Below are 26,924 nucleotides of genomic sequence, written 5' to 3'. Positions count from 1 at the left end.
TCTGAACTTTGATTTGTCTCTAGAGGAACTATCGCTAGTTTATCATGCCAGTCATGAAAAATCTAAGAAGACGAGTCCTAGCAAAGAAATTATGTAGAAGGCCAAACGAGTAGATCTGTGGCTGATTCTGTTGTATTGACATGCAAATTTGCAGTTTATCTGGAGAGAGCATTTGTCGCTTCAGTCGTCTTTCTAAGCAGATCTCTACAGCAAATACTGTACCGTTGTCAAAGTATGTTTGTTATAAAAGGCAGACTGGTGTACTGCAGGTGAGCTCATTGTGCAAACTTTTTTTGTAGGTCTGCAGTAAAATTGCATAGCTGACCATTGTATTGCGTAGAACTGGTGTAAGGTGAATAAATGTGGATTTTAGTAGGTTGTGGCTGGCTCTCAGGGCTCACTGACTTCTGAAATTAGTTACAATATATCCTGAGTGTGTCCCAACTAAGAAATTGTCAGAATGTTCCTGAAAATCGTTATATTAGTGCTACTTTTTTACTTTTTTTTTCCCTGGGTTCTAGGCACAAAAGGGCTGTGAGACCGAGTACTTCTCAGAATGACAATGTGGGATCTCATCTGCTCTTTGTCTTGCATCAGTTATCCAAATGTTAAAGTGATGCCTTAGAATATAGGGGATTTGTGATCCTGGCTCCTGCTGAGAGTGTCCTGATGGCCATAATGTTGAGAAATTAAATTCTTAATGTAAAATCAGTAGAGAACCCTAGTTTGTCTTAAAGTGTACTACTGATGGATGTACAGACTGAAAAAATAAACTGCCAACATTTTTAAAGTTTTAAAATTTTTTGAAGAGCATAAAGACCTAGTTTTGTACAGTGCAAGGCAGTAGTCAGCTTAGGAGCGTGTGTTGAGAATTGCTGTGATACAAGTGCTCTCAGGATCTAGTCTACTAAATGGTTATGTTTTCATTTGTGCTTCAACTTCCGAAGCTTATGTGGTGCTTAGAATGTCTCATTTTTAATGTTGGTTTAGATTTTAACTTTAATCTGGTTTATGGTTGTTTGGGGTTTTTTTTTTATTTTTCTAGGCAAAATAAATACATTTGGGTTAGGTACGACTGTTGCAGAGCAATATTCAAATTGGAGGTGCACTTCCAAGTGGTTACAAATGCATCTTACTCTTTCAGAAATTTTTTCTGGAAGAGATTATTTGACTTGTGAATATTAGAAACATGTTTATTGTTAAGTGTTGGCATTTTTAAAAGGGGAAAAAGGTGTTTTGTAGAAGTCAAAGCCTTTACTTTTGGGCCATACAAAAAAAAAAAGACTTAGATTTTTCTATTTTGGTACTGCTTTTCATAATATATTCTTATTTTATGTTAAACTGATTCATTTTACTGCTTTTTCTTCTTTGGTGTAAGCTGAGCAAATGCTCTCCCAAGAGGTTGACTTTTAATTAAGGAACCAGTTTGGATATTGCTGTGACAAACACATAGCTATATCCAGTTTATGCATTCTGCTGTGAAAAAAAAAAAAAAAAAGGAAAAAAGTAAAGAAAAACCACAAAAAAATCTTCTATTATGCATTTTCATCAACTGTTTTCAGTTTTCTCAGTGATCTCTAGCGAGAACTTGTGTGTTGCTGTACGTTCTCACTTGAAATTTGCCTGGTGCAAAGCAGTAATATGGGACAGCAAATGTCTGATTCTTGTATGTTTATTAAAGTCAGACAAAAATAGGTCAGTTTGAGTGAGCTTAGGAAGATAGTCAGAAGCAGAAATTTCCACCAGGAAGGAAGATGTAGGAGAGGGCATCCTCTCTGAGGAGCAGTTGTGCTTCCACGACATCATATAACTGCCAGTTGGTCTTTATGTTGAGAAGTTTTTGTAGTGACTCATAATCTGGAAAACAAAACCAACACAGTTCTAGTTTACTAAAGATGAACTCTGATATAAGAGTAGTTTGATTTTACTTGTGGAACTTTTATCTCTTTTGGGGGGAACACTGAAAGTCTTATTACTTGCTGGGGTCAGTTTTGTGGAATGTGCCTGTGGGGGCTTGGTTTTATTTCCCCCCCCCTGCTGCTGTGACAGATTACTCAAGTATCTGAAACTCCTTGGTCTGTCTTTCCTCTCCCCTGTACTCTATCCTCTCCACTGCAACTGTGAACAGGAAGTCTTGAGCTGGAGTCTTAGTGCTCAAGTGCTGAGAAATTATGAGGAAGAGAAAGTTTTTAGAGGAGAGAAATGAGACCAGTTGTGAGCTTTTGCATCAAGAAATACCGGAACGAGTGTTTATTTTTTAGGTCATACCAGTGCAGCTACCACTCTCTCCCTGTTTAAACTGCTGGCGGAATAATGTTAGTTATGTAGGACCTCCATCCAACAGTCCATTAGCTGAAATACACTGGGCTGAAAGGCTATGTTTACTAGTACTGTACATCTGGAGTGAAGGGATGTGTAACATAAGTGAGACAAGGCAAAACTGGATTTTTGTGATTTTTTTGTTTGTTTGTTTTGTTAGGCTACATGTGTATGGTAATTGGAATACAACTAAAGCATAAACTGCATGAAAGTCATATTTAGGCATGGCAGAACCTTTCTGTGTTCTGGACACTGATGTAAATAGTTCATTCAGATACTCTGTTTTAAAACTGTCTACATCAATCATCTTTAATATCTCTTCTGGTTTAAGTATTTTTAAGTTCCATATCCTCCTGTGGTAAAGAGTTGAAGAATAGATGTGACTTTCCTTTTTCTTCTTTCAGTCTGTGAATGAAAATGGAGACAAGCTTTTTGGTCCTTTTAAACTCCACTTCTAAATTTTGAAAGCCTCAGCATTTGAACTGAAGAGATTGAATAGATGGAAATAACCAAAAAAAGTGCTTCAGTAAATTCTGGTTTTGGGTGCTGAGCCTGTTACTTCAGTTCAGTAACTTCATTTTATTTCAAATATCATTAGTGTGTTTTGCTTAAATATTTGTAATAGAAATTATTTTAATAGATTATGGTAAGTGTAGACTATAATTATCAATATCTATAATTAAATGTGCCATGTGAATAAAATTGTTTACTCTTTCATCTTAATTACAGGCAGCTCTTCAACTAGAGAATTCAAAATTAGGAGAGGCAACCGTTGCAGACTACTTCATCACTTTTGGAGACAACTAGTGAAGGAATGTGTTTTAAAAGAAGCGTATGCTAGATAGAAGTATAATACTGAGACACTCAAGATGGTCTGGTTCCTGTAAATAGACCAGTTGTGGCAGCAGAAGGCTATTTGGCAGATCAATTTATCCTTCCAAATTAATTTGAATGGCGTAGAAGTGGACATTTTCTCTCTTTGTATGGGCTCAAACTTGAAGGTGAAATTTAATTCAGGGATTTGGTTAATATGCAGAAACAGTCTTAGAAGTATACAATTTACATGTAATAAAACTGGAGTCCATTTTGGGAAACTTCAACGTGAGTAAATTGACTTTCTTTAATTGAGAGTAGATACATCTAGATTCAGTTTAAAGTCCAGTCAGTCAGGTGGTCATGGTGCTTAAAGAAGTAACTGGTGCTAGTACACCTGCTCTGGAACCCTCTTGATGTTTTTTATTTCAGACAAAGTAGTACAGATTGCATGTTCTACTTATAACAAAAAAACTTGCTGCTACGAGAAGAGATTTCTACAAATGGAAAGTTATTCAGGGCAAATCATAAAAATTATTTATCCGAAGTTATGTAAGTTATACTAAGATAAATTAAAAAGTATTAATGGCAGTAGGTGATGTAGTAATACAAAGCTAAGAAGAGAGAGAAGCAATGGTGTTATTCTGTTGACTGCTTAGTGTGGTCGTTGCGCTGAATTTGCTATGCTATTTCACTTCCATACAGTATTTTAACTGCATATTAATATAATGAATATATGTAGTGTCCTAAATCAAAATAACAGTTTGTTATTGTGTAATCATCAGTTTTATAGCCTGCACAAGCTTCCACTTCTCTCTTAAATATTTAAATTTAGGTCATTAAGTTGATTATTTTTTAGTCAGTTTAATTACATTTCAATTAACACTTTCTCAGTGAGAGGACTCAAAATTCCCTGTGGAGAGCAAAATCCATGACAAGTGACAACAAGGAAAAAAAAAATTGTTGTCAAATCGCAGAATCTCTAAAATAATTAAAAGTAAAATAAAATAATTTGAATATACAAATGTTGGAAGAGACCACAGTTGTTCAGGGGTTTTTTTTTGTGAATGTCAAATTCAAGCATTGGACAGTTTGCCTCGTGGAAAGGAGAGTATTTTCCTTGAAAGTGAAGAACTTGAAAAGTTTATTGTAGGAAAACTTTTTTCAGAATTTGAGGGATTTGTGTGTGTGTGTATAAAGAACAGCTGGTTAAACGTGGACTGTGATCTTCAAAAACCTGCACAGAAGTTGAAACTGCTTCTAAGTGGTGTGAGCTGTATGGGATGTCAGGACACTGCAGATAATTGGCAATGATGAAATTGTTGTTACCAGAATTGCAAACAAGCCTAGAACCCTCCTTTGGAGTTCAGAACTGCATTTCTTCAGCTGTCTGAGCTAGTGGCAAGGGAGGGGGTTATCCACCCAACCAGCAGAACACAAAAATTTCAGCTCAAAACGGAGACTCTAGCACTTCGACATCATTGTATCATATGCCATTGACCTGCACTTTTAAGTTCAGCAGCCACTTAGAGTGCTTCAAGATTTATGAGCACCTTGGCAGAGGATGTCGATCTTTTTCACTAGAGATTAGACTGCTTCGTTTCATTGGTTTGGGTTCTCGGGTTTTTTTGTTTTTGTTTTTTAAAGGTGTCTGGAGTGTTTCTTGAGCAGTAATACAGGAATATGTTTAAGCACAAATCATTTGGAATTTCTGAATTTCCAAATCACACTTTGTGATTCTCTTCCTGACGTCAAGTTCTGTTCAACGCAGGACAGCAAATAGCAATGACAAATTGAAAGTGGAATTGGAAAGAAAAAGTCCCAAACATTGAAAGATTCAAAATAACTGTGCCACCAAGACATTAAAGAAAAATATGTCTGGGTACTGTTTCTTTCTAAAATATTCTGCATCTTTGAACACTTTCCTGTTCTGGCTCTGGAAACCACATTATATGCAGTGCAGAATTGTTCAGAGCAGTTTTGTGTCTGAAAAGAGAAATGATTTGAGGTCTTGAGATGTGGTGTGTGATTTACAGTATGGACTGGGAGTGTTGAGGGGTACAATATAGTAACTGTGCTGCATACTGTGAGGTGTAACACAAAGTAGTGGAGAAATGAAGCATGCATTTTATAATGCAGTATGTTTTTCCGTATTGTCTAGACTATTAGTTTTACAAATACTTTTGCAGTTTCTGTACTTTATACCAAAGCAATCATGAAAATACGTCAATTGATTTAGATAGGAGTGGTGTGAATTAATGCAACCACACAGTTACAGTGTACTTACACCAAAGTAGAACTCTTTATTATGGGATTGTGAGATACTTTTTGTCCTGATAACACATTTATTCTAGACCTTTAATTGTACCAATATGCTTCCTTTTTAAGAAGGAAGTGTTAGAGAACCTTTTTGACTTTTTCAGAAAATATTATGAATGTCGTCTTTTAAGGTTCTCTTTTTTTTTTGCCTCTCCTGTTAGTTTGATGTAACAAATACACCAGTATTTATCTCTTGTGAAAGAGATGTCAACAAAGATGGTATATGGGGAGTCTGGTTTTTTTCAATGAAGGATAAAAATAATGCATAGGACAATTGTTATTTTGTTCTCAGAGTAGAAAAGCTCAACCAATGAGAGGAAATAAGGAGTCTTTGCTGCTTTCAGCAGTGTTCCTTCATTCCAGTTTATCTTTGCCTGAAATTACTGGGGGGGCAGGCGGGGGGGGGGGAGGGGAGGGTGTTGGTCACTTCTGATTAATTGAGCTAAACCAGGGTTATTGTCCTTGCTCCTTTCCTTCTTGAAGGGCTGGGAGGTTTTATGGCTTTACTGTGTGACAGGCACGTTTTTCTGCTACAGTTGACAACACTGAAAAGAATCATAGTCTATAGTTCTGATGACTTTTTGTAATAATTGGACTCTGTGAAGACCATTAGTGATTTGAGAATGTCTGTTCCGCATTGTTGTCTTGCATGACCACCTGCTCGGACTGGTCCTACACAGTCTTGCAATATTGGAGGAAGCTTCAGGACCCTAAAGTAATTTAATTTGTCAGTGTGCATGTGTGTGTGTTTTCCATTGGGGTCTTTTAGTTAAACCAACTCTGGTTTAAGCGTATGTTATTTTGGGTCATGATGATAGAAAAGCTGGATTTCATCTAGATAGTTTCTTGCTGTAATAACGCTTGCTTTGTGCGTGGCTGTGAAACTCCTGTGTTTTTGTGTGTTTGCCATGATTAAACATTTTCCACTGATTTGTGCAGAAGCATGTTGGAAGACAGTCATACAAGCATTCTTTCATTTTCCACAGTCAGAACTCAAACTTAACTAAACTTGGAAATTTATTTTTATACACAGATGATGTTGACCCATTACTTCTGTAATGGAAACATCTGGCAGTTCATCTTCTATATTGTTTCAGAATGTCTAATTTGTTGCATACTATTTCATTCTTTAAAGTTTGAGAGGGAGATTTGTATGTGATGTCATCTTGCCATACTGGCTCGGTGATTGATTTATTTTTCTTCTGGAATCATTTGGCAAACTGTCTATTACGCATCAAGATGTTTCTTAAAGGTAGCTTTTCTTTTTGGTAACTTTTTTTTTTCTCCTTTTCAATGCTTTAAAGTTTTAATGATGGTGTTTTCAGATTCAGCAGGATCTGTCTTTGGGTGTCTGCCTGCCTTAGCAGGACTTTTTACCCCTGCTTTCCATTAGACTTATTTCCTGTATTTATGGGAGTATTGGAGGGAGTAGCATGGGTTGAACAAATGCCACAGAGAATCATTTTCTCTTAACAGTAACATCTAAGGTGACTGGAACTTATCTCTTAATTTTCTTGAACCACTCTTGTGGGGGGTCTGTTATGCACAGAGTGTAATCAAAAAATTAAAAATGACAAGTTTAAAATTCCAGAATACTGGTTGTGTCACTCTTCAGTCTCAGATCACACAGTGCATAATACATATCACTTTTTATTAAAGTGTGCATACAGAATTGCTCTTATGGGCAGCTTCATTTTTCCTTTGGATTTTCTCTGTGAATAAAATGCAGCCTGCCAACCATTTCTGTGTAGAATTGATAATTACGAAATTTAGTTGTTGACCAGAATCTTAGTGTTCTTACCAGAGGACCTAAAACCAGTTTTCATCTCAGTTCTTGGTTTTAAACCAAGATGATGGTTTTATGATTAGTTTTAAGGTTGTCCAAACAAACTTAATAAAACTTTTTTTAAACAAACAAACAAACCATGGAGTAGGCTTAATGAGTGCATGGTAATACTGTAACTGATAGCTGCAAAATAGTTGTATATAGCTGGATACTTTTTCGTTATTTTTGTAGAAAATTGAAATATTTCATCTGTCTAGTGCCACGTACAGAAACTTTCCTCTTGTTTTTGCTTTTGCTTGGTATCAAGGTTAGTGGAATTAAAGGGAAGAAAGTATAGCACCTCATCTGATTTAGCATCTGAGACTGAATTAATTATGCTCAGTGTCTTTACTTTTAGTTAGTGCAAAAGCTCTTCAAATTAGCTTTTTGAGTCAGGCTTTGTCTTTTGATAATTCTACCTCCTTCTCATTCTGTGGATATCTCCTGTTTTATTGAAGCATGGGGTGGGGTTTTTTTATTGTTTGGGAGTTCCTGAAATATTTTCATAAAACATCACATTTAACTTTTGTTTCTGGCTTGTAGGTATCCAGGAGAAATATTCTAGTTAGAAAGTGGACAAAGTGATTTAGATTCTCATTTGTATTTTAATTTGCTTGAAATTGATGTCCCAAGACATCTGCTTGAGATGCTCTTTGCTGTATACTGTTGCTGGATAGGAGAATAGCTTGCAAGATTTTAATACAAAATATCTGTTGTTTGAAGTTTAGAGCTTCAAGTTTAAAGTTAAAATACCAAGAAGGAATGATAAACTAGTCATGATGAATAAAAATGAGAAAAAAATCTAAATGTTTTGGCTGTTAATTTTAAACAATTAAAATTCTAGACGTCATTTTAAAGATTCAGTAGATTTGTATTATGTGGGAAACGCAACTGCTCTAAGTGTCTAAAGCAAAACTTTAGATATCTTGTGTATTTTATTTTCATACTGTTAATTAAAGTGTAATGTGATTAGCTGTACTATCACATTCGTGTAACTGAAGATGTGAATACTTAATTTGCAATCGTTTAGAGAGTTTGACAGAGTCATTGATGGGAGGTGTTTAAACATGTTGACCTGTGAATGGCAAAATTCTTATGGGTGTTTTTTATTCCAGGTAGGAGAAGACAAAGAGTGCACCGTCCTCGTTCTCCAATATTGGAAGAAAAAGATATCCCACCCTTGGAGTTTCCTAAATCCTCAGAGGACTTAATGGTGCCTAGTGAGCATATAATGAATGTTATTGCCATCTATGAGGTACTAAGGAACTTTGGCACTGTTTTACGCCTCTCTCCTTTTCGTTTTGAGGACTTCTGTGCTGCTCTGGTAAGTCAAGAGCAGTGCACACTTATGGCAGAGATGCATATAGTGCTTTTAAAAGCAGTTTTACGTGAAGAAGACACTTCAAATACTACCTTTGGACCTGCTGACCTCAAAGATAGCGTTAATTCCACTTTATATTTCATAGATGGAATGACGTGGCCAGAGGTTCTGCGGGTATATTGTGAGAGTGACAAGGAATATCATCATGTTCTTCCTTACCAAGAGACAGAGGACTATCCTTATGGACCAGTAGAGAATAAAATCAAAGTTCTGCAGTTCTTAGTGGATCAGTTTCTTACAACAAACATTGCACGTGAAGAGTTAATGTCAGAAGGTGTTATTCAGTATGATGATCATTGTAGGGTTTGTCACAAACTTGGGGATTTGCTTTGCTGTGAAACTTGTTCAGCTGTGTACCATTTGGAGTGCGTGAAGCCGCCTCTTGAAGAGGTACCAGAAGATGAATGGCAGTGCGAGGTCTGCGTAGCACATAAGGTGCCTGGAGTAACTGACTGTGTTGCTGAAATCCAAAAAAATAAACCATACATCCGACATGAACCTATTGGATATGACAGGCATAGACGGAAATATTGGTTCCTGAATAGAAGAATCATTATGTAAGTAAACTAATCGTTTAGTATTTTCTGAACAACAGTATTGAATGTATTTTTAATATATCCTGTAAGTTGCTGTTGCCATCTTAAAATTGTCCTTTTTTTAGATGAGACCATTGCTTGCTGTTTTGTGTGTAGATTTCTAGAGGCCATGTAATTAATCCATCAATTTTCTGCAAAATAAATATTCTCATAATCTGTATATAAAAAGGGAGAAAAAACCCAGGGCCTCCAGCTTAATATTAACGTGCCTAAAACACATGGGCGTGAGGAAAAGAATGGGAATTTTAATGAGAACTTCCCAGTTTCTTGTAAAAGTTACTGAAAAGTAGTTTGAATCTCTTTGTGATGACATGGTGTGTAGGACACTAGATTTGGTATACTGTCACCTGTTTAGCTAGTATTTGGCTGTTAGATACTGGTACTGGTTTGATGGTTTGCCTTTGTAGCTTAAGACTTTTCACAGGCGTTCAAAGGTATTCACCATATCTATTAACTAGAAATGCAGAAAATGTTGTATGTGAACACTTCTGTAGGTGCAAAGAAAGTCAAAGTAACGAGAAATACCTGTCTTCAAGTGATCTTCTTATGTTTAACACAATTTCCTGTTGCTGGTTGGTCTTGAGATATTGATGTATCTCAAAACATTAATAATAGTCAAACCCTCGTTAGTTGGTGACATTGTGCCCTGTTTGTATTTTTTCTGAAAAGTTGAATCTGAAATTATAAAAATACTTCTACATTTTTCACAGGAAAATGGCTGAAGACTGTGTTTTGTTAGAAAAGACTATTCTTATGTAAACATCCTCATAATGGAGGAGAAACAGTATTTAAGTGAAACCAATGGTATTGTTAATTTAGGAAAAATAAAGGGATTTTACTAGATTTCTTGAAATACAATTTTTCATTCAGTATTGTGGAGAAAATAAGCCACAGCTGGATACCTTAACAGAATTTCGTACAAAACAGATTACAGTGAATATTAAAGAGACTAACCAGTGTCTTGAAAAGGGATTGTGAGGACTGTTGAAGGCATTACCTCTTGCAAACAAGACGCTTTGAAAGACTCATCTTAGTTCTTGAAATACAGCGCTCTTTCTCTAATGTATTGTTAGTTGATGCTTTAAGTATTAATTATTGCTGCTCTGTTTCCTGTGTTTTTCTTTCATGCTTGTAAAAAAAGAGTCCATGTTTGATTATTTTTAGTTTCCCTGGGTTATAAATGCAACAGCAGTGTCAAGTAATTTTGTAAAAGATGCAGGGAGTATTTTATACTCTTATCTTTTTTTTATAGATATACTCTGTGTTTATACTGAATCACGTGCTCTACAGTATGTGGTTTATCATTCAGATGGTTCAGCAGGATGTGACAGTCAGCCTGAAGCTCTTCATATCATTATTCTTCATTGCCTCATACACAATTTTCTACCTTCTGTTTCCAGAAGATGAGTTGAAAGTTTGATTTGCACAAAAAGCCTGATTGTGAAGGACATGTAACTGATATTCTTTTCGCTCAAGTTACCTATGCCTGAAGAACTTGGTCTCCTCTGCACAAGTGTTTTGTCTTTTCTTTCAAACTCTTCAGGAAGAGGTTGTTCTAAAGATGAGTTTGTTTCACTGTTTTACTGTACTGGCAGAATGATTATATTGTTTGCCATTAGAGGTCTGGGAATTAACATAAAAAAAAAAATCCAAAGTATCACTACTCAAGAGGTGATTTTAAGAGAAATAGACTTTTTTTTTTGTTTTGCTCCCAAGAAGTAGATAGGTTGGTAATTATTTTTGACTAAACTTGATCTATGAAACAATGTTGGGGTTTTTTTCCCAGTGGAGTATTTGATGTTCAGAAGGTTTTGGTACAGGCAAACTAAACTAAATCATGCAGGTGCTTTTTGATCCTTTGAAATCTACACATGTGAAAATTCTCTCTCTCTAGCACATTGGTAGTAATTTTAACTGCACTGGAACAGACATCTTCAGAGGTTAAATGGGTTATTTTTTTTTAAATGCTTTTGCATTCCTGTTAGTTTTATGAACGTACATTTTGTATCTTAACTGCAATTTATTTAAAGAGATAATACATCATTATTCCATTTCAAATCAAAATAGGTGAGAACTGTAAACAATACAGCAAAAGGAAAATTTTTATTGGATTTTCCATTTTACTGTTTTTTTTGTGACTAAAATATTTCAGAAAGTAAATAGAAAAGTGTTTCTATGTTTACAGAGACAAGAAGAAATGCAGTTCATCCATTAATTGTTTCTTTGCTTTCTTTCATGTTCTCATGCGGATTATCTAGGTTGAAAGATTCTTTCCCTGCTAGTCCCTGTCCTTCCTGTTGCCCTTAGGTATCATGCCTTTTGCTACTGTAAATGTACTGTGCATGCTTCCAAAACAAGTTCCTTCTGAACTGTGTGGTTTGGATTAGAGATTTTTCAAAACCTCCTGATGGAATTAGAAGAAGCAGATAGACAGTTGTTCTGGTAGATCTGCAGCAGCAGTACTCTTTAACAGTGCAGTGTGGGATGTACAGACCCAACCAATTCCACTAGACTTTCATAGAGCTTTGTCATAATTAAATATATGCATAGTGTGTCTTAAAACTTTATGCTAAAGACACTTCATAAGGGGACAAAAGTATTTACTATATAACTAAATTCCAGGGAAATACAACTTTAATAATTTGCATAAATATTAAACTCTACTTTCATTTTTTGTGTCCTCTAGATCCAGTAAGCATGCTGTATTGCAAAAACCAACCATTTCACATGTATGTACTGAACAAGATCAAATCACACCCAATGTCTTGGATAGCTGAAGGAGAACTTAAAGAATATCTACCAAATGTTAAAATCTGAGATTCATGAAATGATATTATCATATCAAATTTATTAAAATGAATAGACCGTGTTTGCCAGTGCCATATGATCAAATATGTCACAGGAAACTAATAGATCTAAAAATAATCTGCACAAACACCCATTTGAAAACTTGCCAAGGAGGATTAGAGAACTGGAATCCTAAATTATTGCAGTTTTCTTTGTTTTTTCCAAAGGGGCTTTTAGGGCTTTTTACTTCTCCTCTCTTCCCATATATACGTTATAAATCCATCATACCATCGGTTTTCCCATTTTTAAAGGGTTTTGTAGTCTTCTTGTTGTTGTTCACTGATACTTTTATTTCACTTGCTGAGGGTAATAAGCCTTGTTTAAGTCCATCATTGTGGTTTTATTTCTCTTTTCCACTTCTGTTTTACGAAGATGGAAAAGTGGATGCTGAGGAAGTCTGTCATAGTTCCCCATAAGTAAATATCAACAATATTAAAAAAAAAGGGGGCAAGCGAAAATTAATTCCAGAGTTTTTGTTTCAAGCTGTTAACAAATTTAAGATTGTGTCTTTGGGTCAGTTGCATTTGTTTTGCTTGTGAAGATTATTTCTGCAAGTTAACAAGTCAGGAAATTTAGGACTTAGACTTGCATTCTCCTAGCAAACTGCTGCAGTGTTTTAGCAACTTGTCTTCCTAGAAATATTGAGATGCATTGAATTTGTTAAATGTCTATGAAAAAGATAATGCAACATTGTTTGGCTTTCAATTTGATGGCAGAAAGAACACACAAATTGTTATTCCTGAGCTGTATGTATCTTCCTCGATGGTCAGAAATGGTTTCAGCTTTTTTCTGCCAGATTTGTCAAGCTGTTTATGCTCTTAGTCTGTTCTCCTCTATTTTCTCCAATTATTAAAAAGATTTTGGGTCTTCCTTTGAATAGATTACTATAAACAATGTACTGAATTCTTCAGTTTCTAACTGTATCAGCATAGAATTCAGGAAGAGGTGAATCTACTTCACTATTACTTTACTTGAAAGTTTCTAGCATCTTCTGTGTTGTCATTTTTATCAGTCTTAAAACTTGCCTCTAAACCCTGCCAGTGATAGTTCCTGGCAGCAAAGGAGGCTGAAAGAGGTGGGAAATACACGTGTGATTCTTTTCTCTCTTGCTTGGCCTCACTTAATGTAAGTGACTTGACGGAGTCCCCTGGACACTAGACCGATCCAGCACCAAACTGGCAAATCTGTCTGGCTTGCCAGAGAAAACCACTGGGAATCAGTCCTTGTGTAGACTTACATCTTTCCATCTTTTTATGGATTTTTTTATTATTAGTTTTTTATGATAGTCTCTCTGATTTCTCCAAAGGGTAAAAGTAGTGTCACTTTAACCAATGCAAGAAGGCGTTCAGTGAAAGTAAGCTTAAAACTTTTAATTGATACTTTAAATCTTAACTGACTTTGCCAAAAAGGATTGCATAGAATGATTTCTGCCTGTAGTCCTTTGTTAGTGAGTTGGTAATGAGCACTCCAAAGCTTCCACTGGCATACACTTGAATCTCGAAAAGAATTCAGACCAAAGATGAATTTCGTATAAGCGTACATAACGGCAAGCTTGTGCCATTTCAATTTCTGTCTGTACTTTTGTCAAGAGAAAACTCTTAATTCCTGAATTTCTGTTACTAAGGTTGTGATAGCCTTCAATTCAAGAGAAATTCTATGCTCAAAAGCCTATATAAATGAAATAGAAGAGAAATAAAGTACTCTTGGATAAGCTCATAATTAATTTCTAGAATATTATCTAAGCAGTTCTTTAATGGGTAGGACTGCAATCACACATGGAAAGATTAGCTCTAGGTGCCTTCTGCAGAATGCTCGCTCTTTGTGGTCTAGTGCCTTGATTCTTCACAATGTGTCTCTGGCTTTTATTGACCTGTAATACAGCATACCTTTACTGGTACTGAAGGTTTTTTTCTTGAGTTATATAAGGAAATTGAAGATAACAGCTAATTGCCTTTCAGTCCAATGGAACCTTGTAACACTAGAATAAAAAGTGATGGGAAAAGAAAAGACAGATACTTCTGGGGTTTTCAGGTGACATACGTACGCATCCTGGATGCATTAGCATAGCTGTAGCAGTTGCAGATTCGCTAAATGGGCAGAGAAGGTGGAAAAAGAAGAAAACAGTTAGAAGATCACCATCAAAATTTAAGTAAGGTGTACAAGCCTCTATGCCTAAGCTGCTTGTCTGGCAAATGGGTACTAGCACAGCCGTACTTCATGGAATGATGAGACTGTGTATAGAGTGTTCATGTTGTTGTAGATCTAGGTCATATAAGAAGGTGTATAAATGGTATATCTATCTAGCAAATATCATGTAATAAGCTAGGGGTTCAAAATGAAAGGTTAAAGTTCCCTTTCTGGTGAGTTAAGAAATAATTACAGTATAGACTTAGCAACAGCATTATATTTTGCAGTCATGTTTGTAAGGAGCAGAGCAGCCTTACAATTACTACTCTGCCAGTGTCTTGCTCTTGCCACTTCCGTTGGACACTGCCAGGGAGAACTCGGAAGGCATACTTTCCCTGTCCTTCTAGTTAAGCATTTTGTTTCATCATTTTTTTTTGCTGTATAAAGCTATTTTATCTTCCTTTTCTGTGGCTTTTGTTCACAAACAATAACACAGGTGCTGCCATTCCTGTTACTGTTAGTAAATAACTTTCTTGGTTTAGAGGAAACGTGATTTAAATAATTTTTCTTTAAAATGGAAGTCTACAGGCATGGAATATTCCATAGAATCAAGTGATTGTCAGTATTCAGCTGTTACTTTTTGATGTGTAGTAGGTGGGCAGTCCTCCTGAAATGAGCTGTTTTCTGAGAAAACTTGTCAAGCTTAACCATGCTAACCTGTTAAAACTAATGGAAAGCTACTTGTAGCCTAGAGGAGTAAATGGGTACAGTAGAATTAATTGCTTTGCATGAGCAAAGGCCTTTATGAGAGAAATGATAGTATTTCTTTGCAGTACACCAGGTTTTATCATCAAACCCAAAAGTCTGTTTTGTACTAAGGGTTGTGACAAATTAGTAGTTGAATTTTGAGTAATGTTGCTGCTATTAACCTCACGACCACCTTATTTAAGTAGTATTTTGTTTGAGTTGCGAATATTACAGCTGTTTCATAAATAGAACATGGAAAATAGTAGATACATAATGATGAAGTTGCTGTATGGTTGTTTGGCTTTCTGAATATCTGAGGCCAGTTTTTGCTGTCTTGAACGTATAAGCCATGTGGACGCAGCCGGTTAAGAGGAACACAAACCAAACCTTATGAGGGTAGATCTTTCAAACTGCAGTCAGCTTTCCATTCCTGTCGACAGTTTGGTTTAGGATTATTAGTGAGCCATAGGTCTGTAATGCTTTTACAGGTAGTGCAAGCGTAGCTGTAGTTTAGCTCCTCTTCCACATGCGAAGGCCAGGCTGATAAATCACTGTCCCCTCCATGTGGTGTTCGCAGTGTTGGGAGTGCTACGGTGTGTTGCGGAAACGCCAGCCTGAATCTGGCTGCTGCTGCTGAACAGGACTGAACAAGCCAAGCTGAGACCAAGCAGCCTTCTGCAGAAGCGCTTGGAGCCTCTTCCTTATGCTCTCCAGTGCTCTGGGAGAGCCTATTACCTGAGCGATTTATGGAGCTCGCTTGGGTCTCATGGCCCTGTTGAGATGCTTTTGACACTGTGGCCCTCCAGTAGTTTTGTTTGGGCTAGTGGTGTCATGGATTACCCCAGATAAAAAGTATAGAAATACCTTCATCTTTTTGAAGGATTGCATTATGATTCTTCTGTCCCTTACTGTTGCTCTCACAGGTGAACGCCATAGGCATGCTAATATTAAATATTTTATGAATGTGACATTCTATGCTTTGAATTTCCTCTGCTATTTCCTGAGTATGCAGTCAGAAACACTACCCTTTATGGATTCTGGAGGCACGCCCTCTTTCATTGCAAGTTGTTTGACACTTAACAGTAGATTACTAGTTACTGTAATAGTAAATATAATGAGAATAGGCCTTGTTGCCAGATTGGACAAACCAGTTTTAAGGAGACTCTTCAAAAGCTTTCCTGAGGAGGTTGTCATGAGGACTTCTGAATGGATGAAAAAAGGGAGAGAAGTGAAAAAGGAGTATTTGGGTAGTGAACTGGGTGCATATGAGTGTCCTCGTGTGATTTGTTTATTCACATTCAGGTATTGGCATTTAATACTTCTCTGCAAAAAATAGGTGGATAATTTTTTGTCATTTGTCTGGATATTTTTAAATTAGTATTTTTTAATACTCTTGCAGAGAGGAAGATTCAGAAAGTGAGAAAGATAAGAAAATCTGGTACTACAGCACAAAGATACAACTGGCAGAGTTAATTGAATGCCTAGACAAAGACTACTGGGAAGCCGACCTATGCAAAACTCTGGAGGAAATGCGTGAAGAAGTTCAGCGGCACATGGATGTGACAGAAGACCTTACTAATAAAGCTAGGGGCAACAACAAGTCTTTCCTTTCTGCAGCAAATGGTAAGAATATTTTATTTAATGAGAATAGATGTTACACTTTGAATCAAATACTACTTTATTTTATTGTAAGAAGTTTTCAGAAGTAGATTAGGAAGCGTCATGCAGGTGTACCAGCATAGCTATGTAGTGCTGACTTCTTGTAGGTCTGTGTATCACATGCTTCAGGATGTCCTGAATGACTGGGACTCTCGATACGCTTCGGGTGTGCCAGAGTGTGATCATTCCAGGTGCTGGAGTGGAGCTGTGTTAACTGTCAAATGTTTTCTGATGTACTGTCTTTTATATATATATATAAAACTCCTCATAAACATTTAACAATCCAATGGGAGTTGGGGTAGTAAAAATATTAGAGCTCCAATGTTTGCTCCAGTATTACGGAAAGTGTGGAAGAATGTGTATCTCCTCTGCGGTTCCCTGCCACCTTAATTTATCTAACTTGGAGCAATAAATAGCAATATTAATCTGTCAAAGTTTGAACTTTGGTTCTAGGGAAGACATGAAGATTAGATATTCATTTTTAAGACTAGTTTTAAGTCATCACTATATAAATGCATAACTGAGAAATCAATAATTAAATCTTTGGAATTGTCTCTTGTAAGTGGGGAAAAAGTGGTAGGAAGTTGGATGTTCTCTTTTTGTCTCATTGAAAAGAAGCAGTATTTGTGTCATGTTATTTCTGCTCAGTGGCTCTGTAGGTGGTGGCTTGTCATTTATTGATGACAACATACTTTCTGTTGTAGATGAAATTTTGGACGTTATCAGAGCAAGAAAAGGAGAAATAGTAGAAGATAAAAACACACCAGATGATGATGCAGAAAAGGCCAAAAGTGACATTGATAATGACCAGACAGATGCTGAGGGAGGCAAGGAAGATTCTGGAGACCAAGATAAAACTGAGGAAACGCCCACTGAGCAAGATGCGGAAAAAGTGAAAACAGAAGGTAACGAACTATGACTGTGCTTCAACTTCATTTAAGTGAGATGGCTCTTTACTTAAGATCCTCACATTTCTTTTAGTATTAATGTGATTTTTTTTTTTTTATTTTTTTTTTTTTGTATGATGCTCTTAAGTTACTTTTTGAAAAATAGGTGATATTTGTCAGTTCCTGTGTGGATGTGTATTGTTGTTTTTCTTGTTAAGTAATTTCACCAATTTTCCTACTTTTCAGGTTAAATACAGCTAGCTTGTAGATACCTTGGCTTGAGGTACAGGTGGCACTTACAGGTTGTGATCAACATGTTTGTAGTAAGCAATATTACATCATTTTTAACATTGTTTTCCTCATCAGAATTAGTTTGTGCTTGATTCTGAGACAATACTATCTCATAGCAAAAAAGAAAAAAAAACAGAGGAATGGAGAAAGCTCAGTGTTTTTCAGCATGATCAAACAGGCAAAGCAAGCTGCTGAAGTTGCTTTTTATGGATGATGCCAAATGACATCTTAAGACATACTAAAGAATATCCCTAAAGTTTTGTTGTGCATTTTACTATAGAGGCAACAGTCGTTGGGGATAAAAGTAACGTTGTGACATCAAGCACTGATGACAACACCACAAATCCTTCTGCAGGAGAGACTAGGTGCTCTGAAGGGAAGAATGCAATGGGGTATCAGTCAGAAACCCTTGATAGCAACAACGTGGCAGAGAAGAAGGTGGCATCAGAGCTCCCTCAGGAACTCTCAGGTACAGAAGGCACTGTTACCAATGCCTCTGTAATTTGGGGAATCTGTTAAGTTTTTCTATCTGGCTTGTCCACTAAAACCATTCACAGCATATGTCACTCATGCTGTTTGCTTGCAGTGCCATCCTTTACTGCTACGTTGTCATTAACATTTCAAAGTTAATTTTCTTGCAACTAGTGCTTGAAATTTGTATTCCTCCGTGACATTAGCGTTTGTTTCCATGCCTTCCAAAGATGACTATGGCTAAGCTTTTTATGTTCTATTTTCTGTATATTTTATTTTTCCATAGTGATTCATAATGATTGTTAGCATCCTGTCAAAGTTTATTTCAAATTCTAATTTGCTGCTGGCTTGTTTATTATTTTAACCTCTCATTTACTGTATAAATTACTAACAAACAAAATATTTTCATTCACATGAGTAAACCATTGCACTGAAATGTCAAATTAAAATTGTCACGCCAAGAATTTTTAATGTGTTTCAGAATTATAAGCACAGAGGCTCTTGGTGTATATTAACATGTTTTTGTTCTGCTGTGTCAGTGATTCAAAAGTAGTAATACACACTATTTAATGAAAAACAACCATACCCACTGAAATTTAGATTTAGGAATAAATGGGACTTGATTTGGTGTGGCGTAAATTATCAGTGTACCATTTTATAATGATATTCTGTTACATTTAGAAGTATATTCTATTACAAGCTTTATTACATAATCAAATGTTATTCTAACCATCTGACTACTGTCAAAATGATCAGTTTCATTTTAATTTCTTAAAAATCTAAATATACTCTAATATAGCCATACTCAATGTGTTATGTTTTTAAAGGTGGTAGTAAATGTTTTCTCTCATACAGAAATAGTTCTCCATTCAGATACAGATTGCAGTTCTTGAACTTGCGAATGTGAATGCATCCAAACCTTGTAATGAACTTTGTTAATAGGAGGAGGAAATGAAAGTTAAGGTTAATCCATAATCTGGAAGCCTTATAATACACTTTCTTAACACAGAGAAGGTCATAGAATACCAGGTCGGAAGGGACCTCGAGTATCATCTGGTCCAACCTTTCTTCGCAAATACATGGTCTAGACAAGACCGCCCAGCACTCTGTCCAGCCAAGTCTTAAAAGTGTCCCATGTTGGGGGATCCACCACTTCCCTGGGGAGGTTATTCCAATGTCCTACTGCACGGGGAAAAAAGCAGACATTTTATGTATTTGACCAAATATTTTTGCCTGTTCTTATATTTTTATTCTATTTTAAAGTTAAAAATGACTGTGTAGAGGTTTACTGGAAAAGATACATAACCTATAACTTTGTTCCAGACACATGTGTGGATTTGTATTTTATTTTAAAGATTCACTTATATATTTATCATTATTTCTTTATTATACTTTCACAGGTACTTTTCTCCTTCCAAAGCTTCTAGCTTGTTTTTAAGTTAGTGGACTTTTTTTGTAGGAAAACGTGTGTGTGTGGAGAGGGTTCTTCCTCAAGTCTAATTTACTATCTTTATAGTGATGCATATGTTCCTATTATGCAATTTCAGTTTGAGACTCTCATTTCAGAGGGAAGGAGAGATACTGAACCAGTATCAGTGAGGAATTTAGCCCTGAAGAGGGGGAAAATGAGAGTAAAGTGCGAAGCTAGAGGAAAATGTCTGTCACTGTCCTCGCTAAATGCAGTTTGGATATGAGTCTGTTATTAAGGGCTTAGTTCGGGTGCTTCCACTCTCCTCCAAACAGCAGGCACCACAAATGGTTCCATTTTTCCTCTGGGTGAAAAGGGAAATGGATCAAACAGTGTCGGTCACCTGCTTGGCAAAGCCAGAAGTCAAGATGCATTCGAGTTAGGGATCTTCTAAGAATCCCAGAATATTTACCTAATTTTTTTTTTTCTGCTAGGAGTGAATATTTCACAAAACGGAGGTTTTGTTCTGTCGCCTTTCTTAACAACAGAATCTCTGATGTTTTGGAAGAGTTCTAGAAACAGAAAAATCTTGTATTTTTTTAAGCAGCTAAGACAACACTGCTGTTTTGATGGATGGTTGCGGCTTCTTACTAGGAAGCTGGAGTGATTTCTTTCTGGGTAGCTGCAGTTCACTGATGCTGTAGTCGAAAGATCAGGGCAGTATGCCTTTGCAAGAAGTGAGGTGGCAATAATGTTCTCAGCTGTCACAACAGACAGTAACAAGGACAACTGAGGACCAAGAACCCATTTGCCTTACTGAGCTTGAAGCAACATTTAGACCCATGAGGTTGTAAGAAAGAGACTGATATTTTAAGTTTGCAGAGGGGGAGTTTAGATATAGAGTGGTGCCAGTTGAACTGTAATCTGTGGGATCCCTCAGAATTAATGTGCTGAAGAAGAGACAAAGGCTCAGTGGAAAACTTAGATGGGAACTGAAAGGTGTATGCTTTCAGGAACAGCTAACGCACAAGGAAGTCAAAAGAGGTAAAATCTTAGAAGCTGCAGGAAGACCAAATTTCGTGAAATCTGCATTCTAAAAGCATAACTAAATCTCAGATGCACACACAGAGAGTGCTCTACTATGGAAAAAAAATTCTTGTATTTAAAATATATTCATATTTCATCCAAGTATGAATTTCAATTCGTCAGAGCTGTAGAAGTTGAAACTGCTTGAAACAGAACAAGAAATATTTTGCTCTGGAGGCAATGAATATTTTACGGATATTTCTCACCAGTACAGCAGAAGGTGTTCATGTGACTTTTTTCTAATGAAAGATTTAAAACTGGAAAAAATTACGTCGATCCAATTTAAAAGAAAAACTAAAAATGAAGTTGTTGTTTTGTAGAAGAAACTGGTCAGATGATCCCTAGCAGCAGTAGCAGTGCATCTGCTGCACCTCTGCCCTCCGATGCTGAAAACAGCAACAGTAGTGAGTTGGGCTGTGGGCAGAATGACTCCATTAAGACGCCTGATGATGCTGAAAATGCGGAGATGGGATCCCAGACTTCAGAGGACATAGGTAATAATAGTGTGTCTGACTTTCATTTTATGCATACTTTCTTTTTACTTAAACTCCCATACATCACTAGAAAACTTCCAGTTTTTAAGCTTGTTTTAAAAGCCTTTTTTTCCTGGGCAGGAGAGAAATCTAATGGTGAAAGAAGTGATTCTCCAGGCACAGGAAAAGGCACGCCAGGTTCGACGCGAATGCTCACAAGATTACGAAATCCAGATAGCAAGTTGAGCCAGATGAAAAGCCAGCAGGTTGCTGCTGCAGCACATGAAGCAAATAAGTTATATAAAGAAGGCAGAGAGGTTTGTGCACATCTTGGAAAATTCAAAGTAGTATGAAAAATGTTTCAGAAAACTGATAATATTTTTAAAAATAAAAAAGTGATATTGGCAGACCATGGAGGTACTTAAAAAAAAGTGGTAATAATAAATTAACAAATGGTGAAATTGTTGTATCACAAGGAGCTTTTTTTTTCCTCCTTCTCCTTTGCTCTCTTAATTGCTGTCTGCAGAGTGATATAACTGTGACCCAGTGCACCTCCTTTCCTTTAACGTGCTGGTCATAAAAGTGAAAGAATTGTTTACTATATAGCCAGTAATAAGTTGTATACATTTTCTCCCACTTCTGTCTTCAAATCTCCCAGAACTGGTGTGCCAAAACTGCAAATTTACAGTGGTTTGTGTTTGATTATTGTTTGAATACCTTGGTAATAGCCACATTTCCAGTTTGTAACAAATCTGTACTGGCAGAGTATGGTCATTTAAAGACAATTGTTGCAAAACTGTAGCACTGCTTGATGCAGAAGAAAGTGAAATCTCTCTCAAATGTCTGCCAGTTGGTATAAATTTTTTTTATGGCTGCAGGTTGTTTGTTGTTTTGGTTTGTTTGGTTGTTTTTTTAGGTAGCCCAGTTTCTCCAGGAAAGAAGTGTTTGAATGTTAGGAGTTCATTGCAATTAGTTGTCCGTATATTGTTTTATGTATTAATTTTATTTTTGTTAACTGGTTTTCCTTGTAAATTAGCATTTAATTCACAAACCTCTCAGACTTGGAACTCAGTTATGGGTAGTTAGACCAATGATGTTATGCGTGCCATGTTTTCAAAGTCAAAGATAATTGTTTGCTTAGCTACCTGTATGAATTCTGCGATTTACCAAGGAGGGTTTCACAGAAATTTTACTTACGTTTAGTGAAGCTGTTTTGCCAGAGCTATATCCCTCAATAGGCATAATTCAGAGCAGGAAAATGGGGTCCTGTTTGACTTCCTCAGGAGCCTGGATGGCAGGTTTTTTAATGTTAAAATTGATCTTTAGGAATATCCTAACTCTATATACAATCAGTGGTGAAGTACCTGTACTTAGTATATCAGATAAACAATTACTTGTTTCTAAAAACTGACGCAAGGTGTTTTATTGTTGTTTATATTGTTCAGAGCAGGAAAATGGCTTCCTGTTTTTATGATGCAAGGTGTTTTTATTATTTTATATATAAACAGTTGAAGCCTAAATCATAAATAAGTAAATAGAAATATTTGAACTTGAAGTGAATCTTTAAAATCATTCTTTCTTTCACAAGGTTCTGGTGGTCAACTCTCAAGGTGAAGTCTCCCGAATGAACACAAAGAAGGACGTTGTGATGAAAGGAAATATCAACAATTATTTCAAATTAGGGCAAGAGGGGAAGTATCGTGTTTATCATAATCAGTATGCCACAAATTCATTTGCATTGAACAAACACCAGCACAGGGAGGACCATGACAAGAGACGACATCTCTCACATAAATTCTGTCTGACTCCTGCTGGAGAATTCAAATGGAATGGGTCTGTACATGGGTCCAAAGTTCTTACCATATCCACTTTGAGGCTAACTATTATTCAGCTAGAAAACAATATCCCGGCATCGTTCCTTCACCCTAACTGGGCTTCCCACAGGTAAATTAATAAATGAAAATATATTTATCTTGGTTTACTTGTAATTTTGCTAACAGTATTAATAAGCAATGGTCTTTGTTTTTTCAAATCGGTGATTTCCAAGCACTGTGCTTCAGTATATTAAAATATAAGATAACATGTTTGTGTTTTGTGATGGATAGCTAAAAGGATTGCACATTTGAGTAGAGTGTTAAAATGTAGGAGGTTTTATCCTACCGTTAAATCTTACAAACATAGCATGCTATGTTAGTGCATGTGTATGTTTCAGGTTTTTATCTTTTTTCTGATTTAGGTCTAACTGGATTAAGGCTGTTCAGATGTGTAGCAAACCCAGAGAATTTGCACTAGCGCTGGCTATATTGGAATGTGCAATTAAACCGGTTGTCATGCTGCCTATCTGGCGGGAATCTCTGGGGCACACTAGGTAAAATAAATAAACATAAAAGTCTTTTTGAAAATGAGAACTTTTCTTTGTTTTACAATTATTAGTTCCTCTAAGCCTGTAAGAATTACGTTTAAATTCAGTCAGTCACTCAGCACGTGGAAACGGTTTTCACACCAGAAACACTGAAAATACGTAACAAGATTTTTGTAGTGTCATTGCTCCTGCAAAGCAAGTTTGTTTTCTTTATATGAGCCATGGTCTCAAAGCAATGAAACTTCGGGAGACTAGAAGAGCAAATTTCAACACACTCAGTTCAGTGGAGTCTTGTCTTTTGTCTCTCGTGTCGCAGAAGCAGAAACGAAATGTATGTGATGTTAGACACAGTTGCAGGCAGCTGTGTTTGCCTTACTGGAATAGTCCAAAAAAACACTGTTCCTATTGCAAGTAATACATATAACCTGATACTGGGCTTTCCTCTTCAGATATTTAAAATTATTCGAAGGGGTAGTATATGCTGCTGTTTGACTTCTTATGTTTGCTTACATGATCCTGTACTTAAACGTATTTAAATCTATATGTATTAGATTACGCAGAATGACAGCACTAGAAAGAGAAGAAAAGGAGAAAGTGAAAAAAAAAGAGAGAAAACAAGAAGAAGAAGAAACAATGCAGCAAGCTACGTGGGTGAAATACACATTTCCTGTCAAACATCAGGTAAACTTTTCTTTTGTGTGAAGAACTAAAAAAAAAATACAAAAATTGTTGAGTTCTTACTTTTTCTCTGTTTTCATTTTAAACATAAAATTTTAATGTCGTTGCATTACTCCCTGCCATTGGAATAGGAACTATGCCTCCCTATTCAAGCACATAATCTTGATCTGAACTAGATTTCACATGTATTACGCTCTCAGTGATGCTGCCTGAATTGATGGATGTTTGTCTGTGAAATGCAGCCCTTCCTAATGGAAGGGTTCAAGATGATTATTGGAATCTTGTCTGTATGTGTGTCCCTGTCCAATGCTCCCCTCTCATCCCTACTCCCCCCCCACCCCGAAATAAAGCTAGCCTAGCCACCTTTATTTTGGAAGGCTATATTATATGATGGGAACTACTATAGAAGCCTCTTTATATTCTCCTACAGTGGATATTAAATAATTTTATTGGAGCGGTTCTTTGCTCTAAATTTGTTTGTTGTAACAAATATCCAGGTTGATTCAAAAAGTTGTATAATCTTTCAGCTTTTAGTTAAAGAGATTCTCACTGTTATATGAAATTAACATTGTTTTTAGATGTTACTATGATTGAATCAATTTGATTATCAGCAGCTATATCTTTACTTTTAGTTAGTACATTATTTCACAAATACACTTCAATTTGGTGAAAAAGTCTGTAAACTGAAGGTTTTGTTTTGTTTTTAAATAATCTTAGGTTTTTAAATGGATATGTACATTAATAGTGCAGCAAATAGCACCATTAAAACTACTATTTTAAAAATATTTAACAGGTTTGGAAGCAAAAAGGAGAGGAATATAGAGTAACGGGATACGGTGGTTGGAGCTGGATTAGTAAAACACATGTCCACAGGTTTATGCCCAAACTGCCTGGAAATACTAACGCAAATTACAGAAAGTTGCTACCAAGTAAGTGTCTGCATTGCTTACATTTTCTTAAATTGCTAATATACTGATTTTTATTGCTTATTCGGTTAATTATTTGCATGTGATATTTCTTATGTGGACTGTTACAAAGAGTGTTCCAGAGAAGCTCTTGTAGATTTCTGCCAATCTTTGTCAATATAACCAGTTCAGTTGTCACAGACATTTTTTAGCTACATTAAATTGTTTCAGTTATGAAGTTGTGTGTAATATTTGTACAGCTTTGGATAGCCCTATTTAAACTAAAGGTAGATAAAAATTATGTAGATAATCACAAGCAAAAAGTAACATCTAAAATATTGGTGTATATATATATACACTCCTCCCCCACCCCATGCTGACAGAGTACTATTAACCAGTTTTGTCTGGAAACAATAGTTTTACAAGGGGAAAGGAATTTATTTTCCTAGAAAGTTCAAAACACACCTTCTCACTTGTTTGTTCCAAGGATTTATATTAAGAAAGAAAAATTTGAAAAATTTTGCATAGTTGACTTTTAGAACACATGCTGAACTGTAGGAGTCTTATTTATAATAAATTTAATCTTGAGTTTCCTTTTAAAATTTACAAAATGGCAACATCCTGTATTACCTATCAAAATTATTTCTTTCCTCACATATTTAGGTAATATTGTCCCTGTTGCTTTTAAGTGGATCAAAACCACAAAATGGATGCTGCTGCTTTTAGTGTTATCTATATGATTGTTAAATTAGATTTATTGTGCTTTCCGTATTGCAATTAATAGCCACTACAGTGTTCAGCAAAAAATCATTTGAATACTAATGGCCATTCTGACTTAGCTGTAGAAATCAAAATTATTAAAAATTGTGAATTTTCTGGGTCTGAATTCATATGCTCCTAACAGGCTAAGTTTTCAGAAAATGGTATTTAGTTTCCTGAAAAACGAGGGGAGGGGGTTTTTTTTGGTGGTGTAGGTTTGGTTTTTTCTTTTTTTTTTTTTTTTTTTTTTTAAGAAAAGGTGAACATGGACTCCTGAAAAAATAATATAAATTAAATATTTTTATCTTTGGTGGGCTTTTAGACTTGTGGGGTTTATTATTCAATATTGCACTAAGCTTAATGTATGATGTTACCATTGTATACCTAATTCTATTTCTGAATTTCAGTAATAATGTGTGAATGATTTGAGGGTTAAACTAACATATATTAAAATGTAGCAGAGTATAAAAAATATTCTGAATAATTGAAGCCACTTAATTTGTTAATAGCAAAGAGCGAAGACGAAAAATGCAACTTGGATAAACGAAAAGGTCACATTAAGATAAAAACAGAGAAAGATAGAACAAAGGATTCTCATGATCTGCAAGCAAAAGACAAAGCAGATGTTTCAGAAACCTTGGAGAAAGTACAAGTGAAAGAAGAAAAGTCGCGTGAAGGAAATGTAGAAGTTGATACAATTTCCGAAAATTCAGATCATGCAAAAGACAAAGGTGATGCACTAAAGTTATTGTAAAACTAGCTATTCATTACAACATTGCATGTGTAAAAGCATAGGACCTCTGAAATAACTATTGAAAACTGTGTAACAGGTTTTGTCAAGACATCTAAAATGTCTTAGTTAAATGATTGCTTATTTTCCCGTGTAGTAGTGTCTGAAGTTTTTGTTCCCTTTTTCTTGAAATCTGTTAATATGCTAAGAGATCTATTTGTTTCTTAGTACTTAATGTGAA

General features: G+C 35.9%; 1 protein-coding gene across 11 annotated transcripts in view; it reads left to right on the top strand.

Annotated features, from left to right (window-relative positions):
- BPTF (bromodomain PHD finger transcription factor) overlaps positions 1-26,924 on the top strand; it is a 57,743-nt gene that overhangs the window by 4,679 nt on the left and 26,140 nt on the right. For 5 of the 11 annotated variants that reach the window (XM_075440641.1, XM_075440643.1, XM_075440642.1 and 2 more), the window contains exons 2-12: positions 8,392-9,214; positions 16,374-16,597; positions 17,338-17,538; positions 18,092-18,280; positions 21,097-21,270; positions 21,373-21,566; positions 22,838-23,193; positions 23,486-23,617; positions 24,163-24,292; positions 25,083-25,218; positions 26,463-26,684. In XM_075440641.1, coding sequence (XP_075296756.1) covers positions 8,392-9,214; positions 16,374-16,597; positions 17,338-17,538; positions 18,092-18,280; positions 21,097-21,270; positions 21,373-21,566; positions 22,838-23,193; positions 23,486-23,617; positions 24,163-24,292; positions 25,083-25,218; positions 26,463-26,684 — 2,781 coding nt within the window. Of the gene's footprint in view, positions 1-8,391; positions 9,215-16,373; positions 16,598-17,337; positions 17,539-18,091; positions 18,281-21,096; positions 21,271-21,372; positions 21,567-22,837; positions 23,194-23,485; positions 23,618-24,162; positions 24,293-25,082; positions 25,219-26,462; positions 26,685-26,924 lie in introns of those variants that run through there. The other 6 variants (XM_075440637.1, XM_075440638.1, XM_075440635.1 and 3 more) reach the window with 4 other exon arrangements.

The sequence above is a fragment of the Opisthocomus hoazin genome, chromosome 21 (assembly GCF_030867145.1).
Source record: "Opisthocomus hoazin isolate bOpiHoa1 chromosome 21, bOpiHoa1.hap1, whole genome shotgun sequence".
Classification (NCBI taxonomy): domain Eukaryota; kingdom Metazoa; phylum Chordata; class Aves; order Opisthocomiformes; family Opisthocomidae; genus Opisthocomus; species Opisthocomus hoazin.
The sequence above is the reverse complement of the archived record's forward strand: the minus strand, read 5'-3'. Positions and strand labels throughout refer to the sequence as shown.